The following is an 18,381-nucleotide window of genomic DNA, read 5'->3' as shown; positions in this document are numbered from 1 at the left end:
CTATTTTTGAAAGCATTCTTACTTTACAGCATTTTTCACACCTGCCTAAAACTTTTGCACAGTACTGTAGGTGTAATGGAGGCAGCCACAAACTTTTCTTTCATCACATGGAAGTACAGAGGACTTGCTAATTTTAAACGAAAATGATAGGACACATCATGATCAGATTTTGTTGTTTTTTCCAAATGGATAGTTGTGAAACCCAAATGTGATGAGTAATTTGCATAGATGCTTTCATTCATGTAATTTCGAGGAATTTGTGAGGGGAGCGTGTGTTGCATTTGGATTGCATGACAATTTCATAGTGTATCGTGGTCTTTAGAGTTTGACTGGACTGATTGTTAACCTGTGGCATGTTATCTGCTTTTTCTTTTGTAAAAACCTTTAAAATACTCATTATAACATTTTCCACATCTTGTTCATTTTCTAAGATACTTATTCTTTTGTATTTTGTTTAGTCTGTCTTTTGCTTACTTGTATTAAACCATGTTGGCCAATGTTTTTTGGTCTTCAATTTTCAAGTTTTGGTACAAATTTCTCCTGAGTCTCTAGTAGTACATTTTTGAAATACAACCATACATTTTCGACTGAATCTGTATCCAGTGTGCCCCAGTCTAACTCTTCTAAGTACTGCCTCATACCTTTAAGGTTTGCTTTTCTAAAATTGTAGACCATTGTTTTAGACTTGGACACCATATTTTGATTGCATTTTGCCATTGGTTCTCTAACTAATGCCCTTCTGACTCATTTGAAAATATCAAATCAATGCGTGCACTTTCTCTGGTTAGTTCCCTGACAAATTGAGTTAGAAACATCATTTGCCATCTCAACCATTTCTATTTCTGCTTCTATAGTCCCAACTGGGCTTTCCCAGTCTGTGTTTGGGAAATTGAAATTCCAGCCACATCATTGCTACATGCAGTCCTGATTGCACTGTACGATGCAACATCTTTCTGAATATCTGAATTGGGTGGTCTGTAACACACTTCTACCACTAATCCTCCAGAACTTTTATTCAAAAGGTTATCCCACACAGATTCTGTTTCTTTAGCAGGATCTCATTTAAGTTCTGCCTCAGTGTCATTTCTGATATATAATGCTACCCCACCACCATCCCCATCATTTTCTGTAAGACATGTTTCTGTCATTCCTACATCATCATAGACACAGGCCAGCACTGTGGCTTCTAGGTCTAACATCTTGTTCCTTATACTCCTGGCATTGAGGTACAGACATTTCAGGACTTTCCTACTAGCAGTTTCCCTTTGTTTCCTGTCATTAGTAGAATATCTCCCATTGTCTGAGCTCCCTGCACCCCTGGTCTAGGGACCAAGTGATTCTCAATTTCTCTGCACACACGCTCTTCCAATGTGTTAGCTCTCCTTCCAGGTCTGAAGAGAATGTCCTATTCGGAGAGACTGAGGGAACTGAACCTTTTCACCCTGGAACAGAGGAGACTACGTGGGGACTTGATCCAAGTCTTTAAAATCATGAAGGGCATCGACCACATCAAACCAGAGGAGCTTTTCCAGATCAGCAGGGACACACATACCCGGGGGACACAAATGGACAGAAAACAGGAGACACTTCTTTACACAGAGAGTAGTCACAATCTGGAACAAACTCCCCAGCAATGTGGTAGATGCTGAAAATTTGGGAACATTTAAAAATAGACTGGATAGGATCCTTGGAGCACTTACTTATTAATGGACACCAAACGAGCATGATGGGTCGAATGGCCTCCTCTCGTTTGTAAACTTTCTTATGTTCTGTTTAGATGTACACCGTCCTGTTTGTACAGGTCCCATCTATCCCAGAAGAAAGACCAATGCCCCATACATCTAAAGCCCTCTTCCCTACACCAAGATTTCAATCATGTGTTGAACTTTCTAATCTTTGCCTGTCTCCCTGGCCTGGCACGTGGTGCCGGTAGTATTTTGCAGTAAACTACCATGGAGGTTTTGCTCCTTAGTTTCTTACCTAACTCTTTAAATTTGTCTTGCAGATTCGATTCTTAGAGGTGTAGAACACATTGTGTGATCTACACCGCTAAGAATAGAGTCTCCTGCTATAACCATATCACTAATAAAGCACAGATCAGCAAGCCGAGCCTCAAGATCACGGACTCTGATCTCTAGGACCTCAACGTGCTGACATCGTTAACAGATGAAATCTTCCTGGATGAGTTCACCAATTTACACCTACCTGGCTCCACCTCCAAATTCCTTGACTAGCTCACCTTTCCTTCAATTTGATTACTTTAACCAACACAGCAGCTGTACTGAATTAACTACAATTAAGGTTTGTGTATGGATGGATTGTGTGTTATGTGTGTATGTGTGCCATTCAGAGGGTAAATGGACAAGACAAAAGATGATTTAAGTGCTTTTGAATAGAATATTGTTGTAAGTTTGTCAAGAACTCCAATTTTGCTTGTTTTTTCATGCTCAGCAGTTTCCCATGTGTATCAAGGATGGTCCACCACCCAAAGGACATCCAGTCAATGGCAGGCCATTGGTCAAAATGGCTCATTGATGAAAGAGGTCAAAGGAGGCTGACACGAATTGTGCTGAACAACAGACAGGTTACAGTTAGTCAACGGACAGTCCAGTACAACACTGTTGCTGAAAGACCCATAAAAGAATGCACAATTCATCGTATCTTGACACGAATGTGGTGTGGCTGCCGACGACCTAACAGAGTTAGACTTTCAGCAAAACGTAAGAAACTGCAGTTGCAGTTCACTATGGAACGAAAACACTGGTCACTGGAAGATTGGGAAAACATTGCCTGGTAACTGCTGGAATGGTTCCATGAACATGATCGTAAATTCAGTTTATTGCAGTGACCTGCCCGCTGTCAATCCAGTTGAGCATCTGTGGGATGAAATCCATTCGGTGTAGAGATCCACTACCATCCAACTTGACACAACTGTGGGAAGTCCATATGGGCCAGCATCCTGGTGGAACACTTTCAACAACTTGTAGAGTCCATGCTCCGACAAATTGCGGCTATTCTAAGGACAAAAAGTTACAACTCAGTTTAAGGAAGGTGTTCCTAATGTTTTGTACACTCAATGTATGTCTGTAAACCCCCACTGTCTGAAATGAGAAGCTGTAGTTTTAATTGCCACTGCTAATGCTCATGAATATTATATGATGATGAAAGCTTACAGCTTTTTCATTGCTTAAGGTTAAAAGCTTGGACCAAGCAATTACTGTATTTTTTTAGCTGGTAATTTTATGCAACCAAACACTTGGGATTAACTAATAAATTATAAATTAAATTATCATATCAGAATGAGAAGGGGCATTATAGCATGTATAGAAAGTAAATGCTTGCTGATGGCTAATTAAATACAAGAAATGTACCGGTTTATTGTTTACTTCCTTTTTCTTTTCTATGAAGGTCTTTCCTTACAGGAGATAGAAGATTTCAATAATTCATAATTGCATATTTAAATGGATAGGATGTTTCCAGAATGCAGTGCCTCCCAGTTATATAGAATATTTAGGATACAAATGTAAAAGCTTTGATCAGTTTACAGCTTTCCACTTATAATGTATGGCTTATTTACCATACTAAGAAAGTTTATGGCAGGAATGCATATGGCATACACACATTTGGTTTTCTCCACTCTGACCTGCAATTAATACATATTATGGCATACTCAATGTCCTAGCTCAGGGATTCCCAACCTTTTACTTGGTATACTTTTTTCTCTGACCCCAATGCTTCACAGACAACCCTGATTATCTGAAATATTTTTTCACAAAAGGGAGAATGGGATACTAGCTCACAACCAGGAAATCCTGTAGTTTCATAACAAAGCTGCTGTTAGTGCAGAATCTCTCAGGAGAATAACTTCCTACAGTTAAGTCACGGTAAGACTGAGGTTATTATCATTATAGGAACAAATGAACAGAGGAGTAACATTTCTAGTAAGCTAGGCTCACTTTTTATATATAAAATCACATTTCTTGGCATTCACTGTAAATATATTGTATTGTACGGGTGACACTTCAAATCACAACATTTAGATTCTGCATGTTTCCATCAATGTGGGCTCCAGCGTTTGATAAATTACTGTGATGGTAGTTTTGCATCCTGAAGCAAAGGCTAATAGAAAATGATTGAAGTTTATTTAAATTAATAATCTTAAAAAAAATGAATTACCTTGATAATCTAATATTTTGTCCAGTAACCTGCTGAAAAAAAAATCATTCCCAATGTAACGCAAGATTTTGTATTTATTTTAAATACTATTGTGTGGTTAGTCTGTCTTATATTTGATCTGGACATCTAGTAATGTAACTGTATTAGTATCTTAGGTTGCTCCAGTAAAATACCCAGCTGTATAAATGGGTACAAATGTAACTCACCATGGATAAGGGTGTCAGCTAAGTATCTGAATTATTATTATTCAATCAGAACTTGTTGCTGAAGGCGGGCCATCATTCAAGCTAGCAGGGAACAGATTGGCTGGAGCTGAAAGAGTGCAGCACTTTGACTGGCTGGTTTTGAGACAGTGACAGTTTTAGATCCTGCTAAAGTTAAAACTGTAGACCAATTACATCTTTCCTGTGGATTTTCTGTCCAGTAGTTGTAAATTGAGCTTTCATTGTGGTGTCCTGTTACTGACATGATTTCCTTTGTCTCCAGACCAGCGTCAGAAAATAGCTGAACAGTTGTCGCTCTTATACAACAGTTGGGTGTATCTTTTGAGGCACTTTTCCACAGAACACTGGGGACCTTAAACCTATAAGTTAAAAATATTATTTGGATGCTGACAATGCAATGAACATTTCCATGAATGCTATGTTTCTGGTGACTTAATTGAATATTAATATTATGATTTGTAAAATCATGACTGCTCTTTGTAAAGTATATCTAAAGCTCAGTGTATCTGGATAATATTCAATTGAAATGGAGTTTCAAATAACCAGAATATCCAGATTAGTAACATTGAATTGGAAATTGCATTGGATAGATAGTTTTTTGCAAAGGTTTATTTTGGGAAATTAAATTATGGAATTGGAATTAAAAATTCTGAGTTACTGAAATGGCTATGGAATTGTTTTAACTAGGGCTTGCAGGTGATGGATTTTTGAGTATCGATATACTGTTGAAGAATTCACCCCCTTGGAATTTTCCACGTCATTGTGTTATAACATGAAATCAGAATGGATTTAATCAGGAGTTTTTGCCACTGATCAACATAGAAAATGTCCATAATGTCAAGGTGAAAAATATAATCTGCAAATTGTTCTATATTAATTACAAATACAAAACAGAAAGTACTTGAATGCATAAGTTATCACCCACTTCAGTCAATATTTGGGGCACCTTTGGCAGCAATTAGAGCCATGAGTCTATGTGGATAAGTATACCAGCTTTGCACATCTGGACACAGCAATTTGTGCCCATTCTTCTTTGCACAATTTGCTCAAGCTCCATCAAGTTGGATGGGGACCTTTGGTGAACAGAAATATTCAACTCTTTCCACATATTCTTATTTGGATTGAGGTCCATGCTTTGACAGGGCCATTGACCAAGGACATTGACCTTTTTGTTTTTAAGCCACTCCAGTATCGCTTTGGCTGTATGTTTGGGGTCTTTGTCCTGCTGGAAGATGAATCTTCTCCCAAGTCCCAGGTCTCTTACAGACTCCAGGATTTCTCTGTACTTTACAAAGTTTCCAGGCCCTGATGCAGAGAAGCATCCCCAGAGCATGATGCTGCCACTACCATGCTTCACAGTAGGGATTGTGTTCTCAGGATGATGTGTGGTTTTTAGGCTTGCACCAAACGTAGCGCTTAGGGTTGAGGCCAAAAAGCTCTATTTTGGTCTCATCAGACCATAGAATTTTCCTTCACTTGGTCGCAGTCTCCCACATGATTTCTGGCAAACTCTAACTGAGATTTTATGTGACTTTGCCACTCTCCTATAAAGGCCACTTTTGTGAAGCACCAGGCCTATTGTTGCACAGCTGTGGAAGACTGTAACTCGAGTTGCCATAGGCCTCTTGGTGGCCTCCCTGACTAGTGCCCTTCTTGTCCGGTTACTCAGTTTTTGAGGATGGCCTGATCTATGCAGATTCACAGTTGTGCCATATTCTCTCCATTTCTTAATAATGGACTTTACTGTGCTCCAGGGGATATTCAGTGCCTTGGAAATATTCTTATATCCTACCTCTGATTGGTGCTTTTGAAGAGCCTTATTCTAGATTTGCATTGAATGTTCTTTGTCTTCATGATGTAGTTTTTGTTAGGAATTGTACTAACCAACTGTGGGACCTCCCAGAGATGGGTGTATTTAACTACAGCTCAATCAGGCGTGTCAAGGCAAAGGGGGTGATTACTTTTGCATTCAAGTATTTTCTGTTTTGTATTTGTAATTAATTTAGAACAATTTGCAGATTCTATTTTTCACTGACATTTTGGACATTTTCTGTGTTGATCAGTGACAAAAACTCCTGATTAAATTAATTCTGATTTCATGTTGTAACAATGAAATGTGGAAAAGTCTAAGAGGGTGAATACTTTTGAATCTAACTTGCTCATATAACTACCATGGCACGATTCGAACCCCGATATCTTGCGCCACAGTGCAGCAACTTTACTACAGTAAATGGTGAAGCTTCAGAATCGCTACATAAAAAAATACATCAATATAAATAAATCACTATTATTGAGGATAAATTATTTGTCACCGTGGTGAGGGCGTGACACCTCAGAGAGCGGGTATACTTTTTACTGGCACGGTAAATACATTTACTGGCACAGCCCTAGTTTTAACTGCATTGAGGAGGAATAAGAATTAAACACACACACACCCAACTAAGTAAACCTACAGGCCTATTCTACTGTAACTACAATAATTAATGTTATTTGACACCTTTGTAGCGTAAGGTACACTTATAAATTTCAATTTAAGAAGTGAATTTATAGTATCATCTTATCACGAATCCTGGAATCTTGTAGAACTCAATTTCTGTAATAATTGGACACAGACACCAATTCCAAAGATATAAATTGTCAAATTTATTAAAAAACAAAGACTAAATGTAGCACTACACTAATTATACAAAAGGGAAAACTAATTAAAATTCAACTCTAGATCAACAAATCAAAGACAAATCACTTCCGTGACCAAATCAAAGACCATGGGATCGCATATGATAATACAAATCGTTAAACAAAAAAAGGTTATAAACACATTGACTACAATACCGGTTAGTAAGACGAAGGTGAGTCTCTCATTAGTATTGTTAGTCAGACATTAAATAACTACGCAGGTTAGTATTTATGTCAGGTAACATAGGAATGAGAAGATATTTCGCGGCGTTGACAGATTTTATTTCTAAAATTATCAACAAAACAGTTTAATGCAACACACATTATATTTAAGAAAACTAAATGATATTACACATTCTAGAGTTATGAATCACAGATTAACATTTCTAATTGATTTCTCAAATTTCATGAATCATGAACTCCAAACTGTTAAACTTATCTGAACTTCGTCGCAGAGAGGCCTCTCTGGCTTCGGGCTCAGATAACAGCACACGGCACGAGGTCCGTGTGGTTTGGAACAAAGGCAGTCCGGTTCGGCCTTGTCCAAGAACTTCCACTCAGTCGATGCACCTGGAAGTTGGGGTTTCGCGAATGTAGAGTCTTTTCCAAACAGATTTTCCACTGGTTTGAAGGCTCCAAGGTTGTGCACAAGATCTTCTTTGTAAGCAGGGTTTCCACCGTAGTTACTTGAAGACAAAGTCTTTGAGGAAAGCAGGGCCCTGTTCGTTCCAAGGGTCAAGTTTCTTAAGACTCAAATAGCTGTTTAAATGACTGAACACTTGCGTATACAGTCGACTTAGTCAATTGTCCAGCTGTAAAACTCCACTGATCAGGTGGGCACAGACGGGCATGCGCAGTCTGTAAAGTTCTTTATTTAATAAAGTCCTTTAAAAGAATTCTTCGTACGGCTCAATCTCCTTCTCCCAGTTTAACTCTTCTGTTGCCGGCAAAGACTTGGTTGGTTTCTGTTTCCTGTTCGGGCAACAGAGCTACAAGTTGAGCTGTGGCAGCGAGTTACTGGTTCAGGTGAGAGAGAGAGAGAAAGAGACCGTGCGCTGTTCTTTATAGTCTGTCAGATCAATAGGTGATTGGTTCTTGAGTTCTTGAAATTGGATTTCGGTTTCAGCCCCCAGTGTCCTATTGGAGGGGGGCTTGATTTAAGACTGATGTCAATCCATGCCATCTTTTGGAAATGCCGGTTGGCCCGGGTTCGTAGCTCTATGTCGGGATTTCGGCTCTCGTCCACTTCAAAGAGTTTTTATCACCTACAGGCCCCTTTCTCCAGACATCTCATAGCAGGATTCCAAACTATTTGGCCTCTTCTCGGTGCCATCCTCCCCAAAACTGTCCCTTTGATGCAAACCAGTTCCAAGCTGATGAGCTAAGGAAATCTGATAACTTTGGGGGGGGAGAGGTCTTCTTTAGATCAGTGCTTCAGCTCAGAGCCCAAATGCTCTTATCAAAATACACGCAACATAATGCTACACCTTATTAATTGCAATCCTTTCTTTTCCTCTTTCCTTCATTAACAGACCAACACACGCTGACCTGCCCTCTTTAAGCACTCCCCTGATTCCAAAAGAAGAGTTGTCAGATTTGTACTGTGTTCCAGAGGATGACAAGGAGACCGTGGGAACCCGCGAGGAATTGCCCAGCTCAGATGATGAGTCCTGCCAAGTGATCTTTGTGGAGGGACTTGCCTCCACAAAGAAAAAGAGAATAAAAGAAGGAAAGCCGTCACATACCCACATCTCTGGTAAAGCTCTGGGTACCAGTGGTGGTGCAGGGTTTGGCGACAAATTAAAAAGACCTGACCGGGATTTGCTTCCTCTTGACAGTAACTCGCCAACACAGGGATTTTTGCACAGGACTAGTATCAGTTCGCTTTCTGGTTTACCTAATGCCCTGCCTGGCAGCTCCCAAGCTACAAGGCCTGGAACAGCCTACAAAAAGAGCTCTGCTGAAGCCTGCTGCAGCTTCAAAACCAACATCAAGAACGACTGGTTAAAAACTGTTAACAACCCTGCTCTCTCTTCTAAACTTCCTGATTCAATCGCCCCAAAACCAATTTCCTCAGACTCGGAAGAAGAGTCTATTTTTGCCTCACAAGGTCCAACTGGTGGTGTTGTGAAGCACTACAGTAGCCAATCTCAGGGAAAGACCAGTGTTTTCCACTCTAATCTCAAAGATGTGACTGGAGCCCCACAGACTACACAGACGGAAGCTACAATGAAGGTCCTCACAGAGGACTTCCTTGACTCCATTGCTCACAGAGAACGCACTCTCTTGAACAGGGATGAGGATGCAATGGAGGAAACCATTGAGGAGGTCATAGAGAAATACTGCTATGGTGTTGGCATGGGCAAACTGGATGAGGACGAGGGTAGTTTTCATTTGAGTCTTGGCTCAATAGCCAACCCTTATTTCTCAGATTCTGGTACCAGTATGGAATGGGATACACCGATAACAACAACCCTGGTGCCATGTAAATCAGAGGCCAAAGATCTCGGGTGCCTCTTGGATGTACATATCAATCTTGAAGATCAGAAGTATAAAATGCAACTGGACTCTGCCCTGAACCCTCAGCCAGAGAGTGAGGCAAAGAAAAAAAAGGAAACCATTAAGTTTAAAGAGCACGTAAAAAGGAGGGAATGGAAAAATAACACAGAAGATGTGCTTCCCCCACTACCACATGTGCCTCAGTCTTTTGTGGGAAAAACCTGGTCCCAAGTAATGTATGAAGATGACCTGAAAATCGAAGCACTGGTGAGGGAGTTCCGAGAAGGTTGCTTCCGATGCTATTTTGACAGTGAATCCTTGACCAAATTTGGAACAAGAAGTAAAATCCCAAAAAACAGGGAAGGGGTAATGCAAGAGACTCACTTTCATAGCAATTTGGGTTCAGCTGCAGCAAAAGTATTTCCCCTTTTGAATCATGATGATGAGTGTCATTCCACCATTTTTGTTCCCATGTGCAAAACTGCATTGCAGAAAAAGCCAGGGAGACGACACTGGCGCCTAGCATCAAGGTGCCAAGTCGTGAAAGTCAGCCATGGTACTCAAACTAGTGTGTTGAACTGCCCTGTGATTAAGGACAGAAAAATGTTGATCAAAGATAGTGAGCTGTCACAAGCCAAGGAAGTGCAGCAGGAATTAGGTTGTGAAAAGACACCAGACTTGAAAACAAGCTTTTGTGCTTTAAAACTGCCTGAAGCTTACAGCAAAATCATGAGTCCCTTGCAGCCTAAAACAGTTGTCTACGTACTTTCATCTCCAGAGTCCGGACAGTTTACATTAAAACCTGTTGCTGTCAGAAGGACTGGGAGAAAACGTAAATCTACAGAAAGCGATAGTGCGCTCAAATATAAGTACAAGAAAACCCCTCTAAAGTACTATGACCCCTCCACAAACCGGATTCTTAAAATGCCACCAAAGGGGGTGGCAATCTGCAAGCCAAAGAAGTTCCACCATGTACGGCAGTTGTTTCGCAGTCTCAGTCCAGACATAAACAAGGAGAAGCAGTTTGTGGAGCAGAAGGAAACCTGGAGCTCCACCAAAGGCAGAACCAACAGCATATCTGATTTCTGTGCCTCCACCTCTGGCTCATGCCTTGATAGTCGCAATGAAGATGGTTTGAGTTCCAACTTGAAAGGGGATGGCACTTCAGAGCAGGGATCGTCAGCTTCTAGCAGGAAGCCGGTCTTCAGGTCAAAAAGCAGATCTTCTATGTCTAGCAATAGCAGGTTTATTTTAAGCCCCCTAGCCCCTTCTAAATCTCACCCTGAAAGTGTTGTGATTATATCTCCCCTTCAGATAAAAAAGCCTGAAAGAAGTAATGCTCTTAGAACCAGAGGCACACGAGGCCAAGCACATGACAAGCACTCTGAATCACAGCCCAAGAACTCAAGAGAGAAGTCTCTGGGCCCTACAAAAGGACCAGGATTCCACTACAGAACCAGACAGGTGCCTCGTAGGCTGATGGAGAGGAAAGTCCAAGGGAGGTCGGACTTCACCATGAAAACTTCTCGTTGTAGGACAGCCAGAGTAGCTGAACAGAAAAATGAGTCCAACAAGGGTTTCCTAACAAGGGGCAAGACAAGGAATGTGCTTTGTGGAAGTGGGAAGGCAAGTCAAACAAAAAACACAAAAAAGAAGCCTCTTAAAGGCAAGTTTTCTGCTCGACAAACTCCAAAAGTAAAAGGAGTGCGCACACAGAGCAGTGGGATTTTAACCAGGGCTTCAAGCAAACAACTGGAAGAACCATTAATAACGAGAACACTCAGGTCGTCATCTAAAAGAACACTGAGAAACAGACAGTTTGGCATAGAATGGACTTAAACCATAAAGACAGTTCAGCTGCAAGGCCTTCCATGTCTCCTTCTTAAATGCACCAGTTTTACTGCAGTACTTACTTGTAGAACTTCTCCAAAGTGCTGAGAGTGTTGTGGATTAATTAGCTTGCTCTCATTTGTTCACATTTCAATATTTAGGCAAAATGTAGGAATTGAAAAGTACAGCAAACATTTCCAATTTGTTTGGTTTTTTGTTTGTAAGACTGTAATGTTTTGCAAGGAATTCGACACCAGAGAGAAAATTTAAGAATTTATAGTTTTTTCTAGTTTTTTTTACAATCAATCATTCAGGGTATTTTTTGAGGTATATAATGAGTATTTTCCCGAAGGTTTGACTATTGAATAATTAATGTATGTTAAAACAGTGTTTTTGCATTATTATAATTTAGTATTAATTAAACTTATGTTTAATTTATATATGTTTTAGATTTTTATTTTTCCTCTCAATGTGGGTGATTACAGATAAGCAAGTTTAAAAGAACACCTGTTCAAGAACTACAGAGAGAGCACTGACAAAAGTAATGGAGTTGATACTGTACTACCACCATTATAGTAGCAATGCGCTTACACATTGTCTGATATTAGCACATTTTGCAGCCTATATTTTTCAACTGTGTAAGCTGAGCATACACACGTTTAAATACATAGTGTGAGACTTTTTAACACAGAATGTGTGGAGACAGGGTCTGAAGTGCATCAGTCTCTTTAATTTTACAATCATGGCACTTTTAATTCAATAAATCTAGAAATAGTCTACTTAGTGTCTGTGTGGCTTTAGAACAATTCAACAAAAAGCAAAATGTATTTTTATTAAGCAGTTAAACAAATACACAAGTATATATGTGCAATATTCCACAAATTTCACGTTTTTGCTTATCTTGTGTGCTTGTATATACATATAGCATTCAAACCAAACCAGAACCTAGTCGAGCATGCCTGGTATGGGTCGGGTGTTTTTCAACTGCCATACCCGAGTTGATGTAAATGATGTCACACGCTGTGGCCATCCAAGAACTGTGTGCATGACACTGAAAGGTAGTCAGGTTTTTCAGATGATAACAATGGAAGTTCTTGAGTGTGATTCTCCTCATTTTGTGTTTTTATTTCTTACTAAAAAGAAGTAAAAACCAACTGGACTGGCTACCAAAATGTAATAGTGAAGCTGCAAAGATATACATTAAAACATTCTCAGATGAAGTGCAACAAATACAACATATGAATGATCATAATGATTTCATTTCTATTTGTTATAGTATCATATTATCAGGGTACAATGACTACCTATATATGGAGTATTCCAGCATGCACTAAAACCGTACAATTATATAATAATTAAGTATAAATCTGTCAACCTAAATATAAGTGTGAAAATAAATATTAACTTTAATGTTGTAAAATAAAATACAGGTCGAACCTGTTAAAATCTCACAATAAGGAAAATATGTAAATATGTCCAAGTCCCAGCCGATTGTCATTAGTAACACTAAGAGTAATACGAGAGTAATGCTAGTCTTTTGATACAATGACATTTCAGTACAATGAATTTTGTAGGTAGATTTGATACAAATACAAATAACACTACTTACAAATCCACCTAAGGATCTAGTCTTTCTAAAAATTGCTCTTTATGCAGACTTACGTGTTACCAGGCGGTCTGTGACTGTACCTGCGCACAGTGATACTGGATTGCATTTTTACACATTACTCTTGTGCAGAGATGCTATTGGATATCCCCCAAATGTGCATTTCATTTGAAAGCTGAGTTTATTGGCTACATGCCTGTGTTAATCTCATAGACACCACAGACAAGGTTTTTGTGTCACATGTCGCTGTGCTATGCCCAGGGAGAAATAGCGCAGGCAGATATAGGAGGAGAGGGGCACCCACTCATTTGAGGGATCTATGCTCGTCTTCCATCAGATTTCTTTGCAAATATGTTTGTTTTGTTCAAAACACCCTAATATATGAGGATATCATATTTTATGTTCTATCAAAACAGATAGAAGTTTAGATCCGATATAAACTAATTTTGTATTAGTACAATGTAAAGAGAGTGTTTACTTCCTGACATTTTGAGCTCTGTACTGGTATGTGTTGCTTCTACCAAAACACAGATGGTCTTGTTTTGATCAATAGACCGTCTGGTTCCAGAATATGTCAAAGTTGTTTATTTACAGACATTTTTTATTCCATCTCAGACCACGTAAACATCCCTCAGAATGCTGAACCAATAACTTAAGAGGTTAAAGACCTAACTTACAGGTGGCCTATCGCTTGAAATAATAACCTGTAACAAATTTAAACTCTTTGTGTAGACCTTACCCTCTAGATCAATCCATATACCAGTATATAAATAGCAGAAGTAGTTTAAGTATTTTGTAATGGATCTACACCTAGGGTTATTAGTAGCAGATTATTTTATTTGTTATTGTTATTTTTATAGTGTCAGCTGTGTTTGTAGATGTTTGAATGTAACGGAGAAACATTTACAAATTCTTATTAAAAGCTGTGCAAAACAAAGTTTTTACATGATAGTTCAGTTAGCTCCTCCCCCTGGTGCTGCTCTGTTCTGGGATAACACTAGGTAAAAATTGGGGCCAAAAATTCACGGCCTGGTTCAGGGTCAGCTTGACAAAATTGCCAGTGGTTAATGGTTCTCGAGATATTAAAGATTATATTTTATGAGCTGTGAGGTCACTCCGCACCCCATCAACCTCCAAATTGCGCCAAAATAGTGTCTTTCGTTTGCTACGTTCGTGCTGGTTTGTGCCACTAAAAGAAACATTTGTGCCATTTTATTTCTCGAGTTATTAAGCGATACTTTTTTAAATTAGTGACCTTGCTCAGAACCCCATCAACGTCCAAAATGCACCAAAATAGTCTCGTTTGTGCTACGTTAGTGCCAGTTTGTGCCGTATTTGTTTTCATCAGTGCAGTTATAGTTTTTTAGATATTAATTTTTTAATTATCTACAATGACGTCACCTAGCACCCCATCAAACTCCAAATCGATCCGAAGTAGTCATTCGTTTGTGCAGCAAAAATAAATGTTTGTACCAACATGATTCTTGAGATATTACACATTATATTTGAATCACTTAACATTGGTCTCTGTCCTTTATGCTACGATTGTGACGATTTGTGCTGTACAATGCACAAGCTATTTTGGCCGTATCCGGCTTCAAACACGTGTCCTGCACCTCCGTGAAGTTGGCACCCCATATAATTAAATAATCACCAAAACTATTCCATTCATTTGTGCGGTGTTTGTGGTGATTTGTGCCACAAAAATGAACATTTGTGCTGGTTTGGTGTTTGAGATATTAAGCATTCTTTTTTGGGCTGCGTGACGTCACTCTCCACCCCATGTCATCCGAATAGCTCCAAACCGGTGTTATTAGTTTGTGCTTGATTTGTGCCGGTTTGTGCTGTTAAAAGAAACAAATCTAACCAATTCACTTACATAGAAATAACACAATTATCTCCTGGATCTGTGACATCAGTCATGCATTTACCCCATCTCGTCCAATGCACTCATTTTGTGACTCGTTCGTTAGTGCTCTCGGTGCAGGTTTCTTACCGTTGCGGTCAGATATTATTATTATTTTTTTTAAATATTGACAGTTTGATTATTGACAGTAACTTCAAGCTTCAAATCCAAATCACATATGCCCTGCATTTGTGCTCAGGTAGCACTTGTTTGAATTCACCTGCTGTATATTGGTACTTAATACAATGTTTGTGTTCTGGTCCATTGCTGAACCAAGTATTACATCTCGTTTATTACCATTATGTTTTAGGAGTTTATTCAAAGTAAAAAGTAGACTAATTTTACCTCAGTGAATATATTGTTAAGGCCACTGCATTATAATAACCGTTTGCTCGATTAGTTAGTGTGTAACTTACTACAAGTGCAGCTTATGTTCAAAATGGTTATTGCATTATGCAATGACGATGATGGAATGATTGGATAGGATAAACAGTTTCATAAGAAATGGAGATAGTTGAAGCTTTTGATCTTCAAATTTGGCTCATCTCTGCTTGCAGTTCTCAGATAAAGCTGCTTAAACAGTGAAGCAAATACAGATGAGGTGTGCGTTTTATTATGTTTTAAATATTTTACAGTGGAGACCAGGGCCGGAGTAGGACCCATTTTCAGCCCGGGAGTCTAATGCCCAAGACCAGCCCACCCCCTGTCCCACCGTGGTGGAACCTGGATAAATGAAGTGACAGATCTGTTCTTACTATCCTGTTATATTTATTTATGACATGTTTCAACAAGAAATATGAATAATATAAATATGGCCATAAATATGAATAACAAATCACATACTGAGTTTTCTGCTACAAAGAGTCCAACTGTATTGCAGTAAGAAACACACTTTTTGCACTATTGTTTTTATATTATTATATAAATTTAATAAATAAAATAATGAAAAATTATATGAAACATTCCTGCTTCAAAACATAAAACTGTAACATTATGAAAAAAAGGTTTGCATTCAAAAATGAAGGCTTTGCAGTTGTCATCCATAACTAAATAGAAAACCTCCTACCAGCATCTCACTACCTTTTCAGTCTCTCCTACTGGAATGGCAAGCCAGACAGCTCAGCATGCAATGTGCCAACAGTGGCTGTATCATCAAATTTAAGCAGACACTTGCTGATTTCTTGGAGAGCTGAGCTAGGGAGCCCATTTGCCAGAGTTTTTAGGGTCAAAACAAGCAAAATCTGAGAAAAGTTCTGCATTTGCTGAAAACCTTGTATGTATGCTACCTGCCACAGTCTTTTAGTACTAGCCCCGGGTCTTTTGATCCAATTCCAAAATATTTGTACTCCGATTATTTACCATAACGGCATTACCTCCCCCCCCCACATTCGGGGCTTTAGCCCCCCTAAACCTGAAGTCTAGCGACGCCCCTGCTATAGTCACTGTACCTCGAGTTGCCGGTTCCTGTGTGCTCGTTTGTCGTCTTGAAAACATATCTGTCAGTTTAGCACATTTGGCCACGTCATCTTAATCTGGCATTTTCAGCTCCTGGCATCATTTTACCCTCCATTTTACCATCCACTCACGCCACAGCACTGGCAACGACTTGCGTTTGAGAAAGAGAGCGCTGACAACAGAAAACGGCACTTTTTTAATGCACGATCTGATCATGCACTGATTTAAATTCAAATCTAGTGTAATTAGCTTAGTTATCAGTCAAACAGTAACTTAACACATACACGTTTTTCTGTGTGTGTGTGAAGAAAAAAAGAGAAAGCAGGCGAGTCTGCCGGCCCAATTTATGAGCGGGCAGAGCAGCCCACCGGGAATTCTCCAGATTCTCCCGATGGCCACTCCGGGCCTGGTGGAGACCGCTTATAGCGATCACGGTTATAGCCATCTATTCACGCATTGTAAGGTATTTCAATCGCATTGCATTAAAATCGGTCTCCTTTATTTAATAAAAAGTTTAGTTGTTGACAAATAAGTAGCCCCACGTAGTTTAATCCGTAACTGTGTTTGATAAAATGGCAACATTGTTTTATCCAAATGTTGTATAAAACAAATAGCGAAAATAAAGCCATAACGTATTTGGCACAGAATATCCACATACAACAAAACTGAAAGCAGACGTTTGTTACACTAAACAGAAAGTCTATTATATTTATTTTAGTAATATATATATATATATATATATATATATATATATATATATATATATATATATATATGATAGATTTCAATCGAATCATTACTTATTCTGGAATGTCTAAATCAGCTTCTTTCATGATCACATGTCTACGTTCTATTCTGACCACTATTTTATTAGGGTACATGGTTCAACTTATTAAATAAAGGAGACCGTTTTTAATGCAATGCGATTGAAATACCTTACTTAGACGGTCGATGCTATTCACGCATTGTAAGGAGTTGCCCTGGATTACTGATGTTTGGTGCAAAACAAAATACCTTTTCAACTGTAGAGGGTTCGGAGTTATAGGCTACTTCCTTGTACCCAGAATGGAGTGGTGAAGCCGTTGATAACAGGTAACAATTTGTGAACTGAAAGCTTATTCATGGTGTCCTAGTTTCCAGTGTTTGTTTGCAGTTTCGTGGTAGGGATTTAGGCTTAAACCTATACACAATGATGTAGTCCTAAACTAGGAAAACGAGACATGGAGACGTGTATGCACTGATGACGTGTTTAATTATTATTAAAGCTAATCATGGCTTGATGGGTGTTGTCGGCAGTCCAAAAACGACTCATGCTTTGCTGTAGGCAGCCGAATAAAAACCGTTGTGCAATTGCACTGCAACGTACGAGCAGAATTATATTGAAGCAGGATACGCGTTTGAAGCCGGATACGGCCAAAATAGCCTGTGCATTTTACAGCACAAATCGTCACAATCGTAGAATAAAGCACAGAGACCACTGTTAAGTGATTAAAATGTAATGTGTAATAACTCAAGAATCATGTTGCTACAAACAATTATTTTTGCTGCACAAACCAAAGAGACTATTTTGGTGCGATTTGGACGTTGATGGGGTGCCGAGTGACCGCACTAATTTAAAAAAAAAGTATCGAGAAATAAAATAGCACAAATGTTTCTTTTAGCGGCACAAACCAACACGAACGTAGCACAAACGAAATACACTATTTTGGCGCAATTTGGAGGTTGATGGGGTGTGGAGTGACCTCACAGCTCATAAAATATAATATTTAATTCCACACCAAAGACTGATCCTCAAATTGGAAGCTGTAGGCATTCAGGGTAATGTAAGTAGATGGATTATGAACTGGTTGATGTCTAGGAAACAGAGGGTGTCGATTAGAGGAGTTGCTTCTAACTGGAGTGAGGTTGTTAGTGGAGTTCCACAGGGATCAGTACTAGGGCCTTTGCTTTTTCTAATCTATATTAATGATCTGGACTCTGGGATAGTTAGCAAACTTGTCAGATTTGCA

General features: G+C 39.1%; 1 protein-coding gene across 2 annotated transcripts in view; it reads left to right on the top strand.

Moving 5' to 3' along the window:
- zdbf2 (zinc finger, DBF-type containing 2) overlaps window positions 1-11,843 on the top strand; it is a 42,511-nt gene extending 30,668 nt beyond the window's left edge. Inside the window, exon 6 of one of the 2 annotated variants that reach the window (XM_066687749.1) lies at window positions 8,609-11,843. In XM_066687749.1, coding sequence (XP_066543846.1) covers window positions 8,609-11,414 — 2,806 coding nt within the window. In that variant the 3' untranslated portion in view covers window positions 11,415-11,843. Of the gene's footprint in view, window positions 1-1,377; window positions 3,772-8,608 lie in introns of those variants that run through there. The other variant, XM_066687750.1, reaches the window with a different exon arrangement.
- The last annotated feature ends 6,538 nt before the right edge of the window (window positions 11,844-18,381 follow it).

This window comes from Amia ocellicauda, chromosome 16 (assembly GCF_036373705.1).
Source record: "Amia ocellicauda isolate fAmiCal2 chromosome 16, fAmiCal2.hap1, whole genome shotgun sequence".
In the NCBI taxonomy this organism is placed as follows: domain Eukaryota; kingdom Metazoa; phylum Chordata; class Actinopteri; order Amiiformes; family Amiidae; genus Amia; species Amia ocellicauda.
This window is presented reverse-complemented; position numbering and strand designations above follow the sequence as displayed.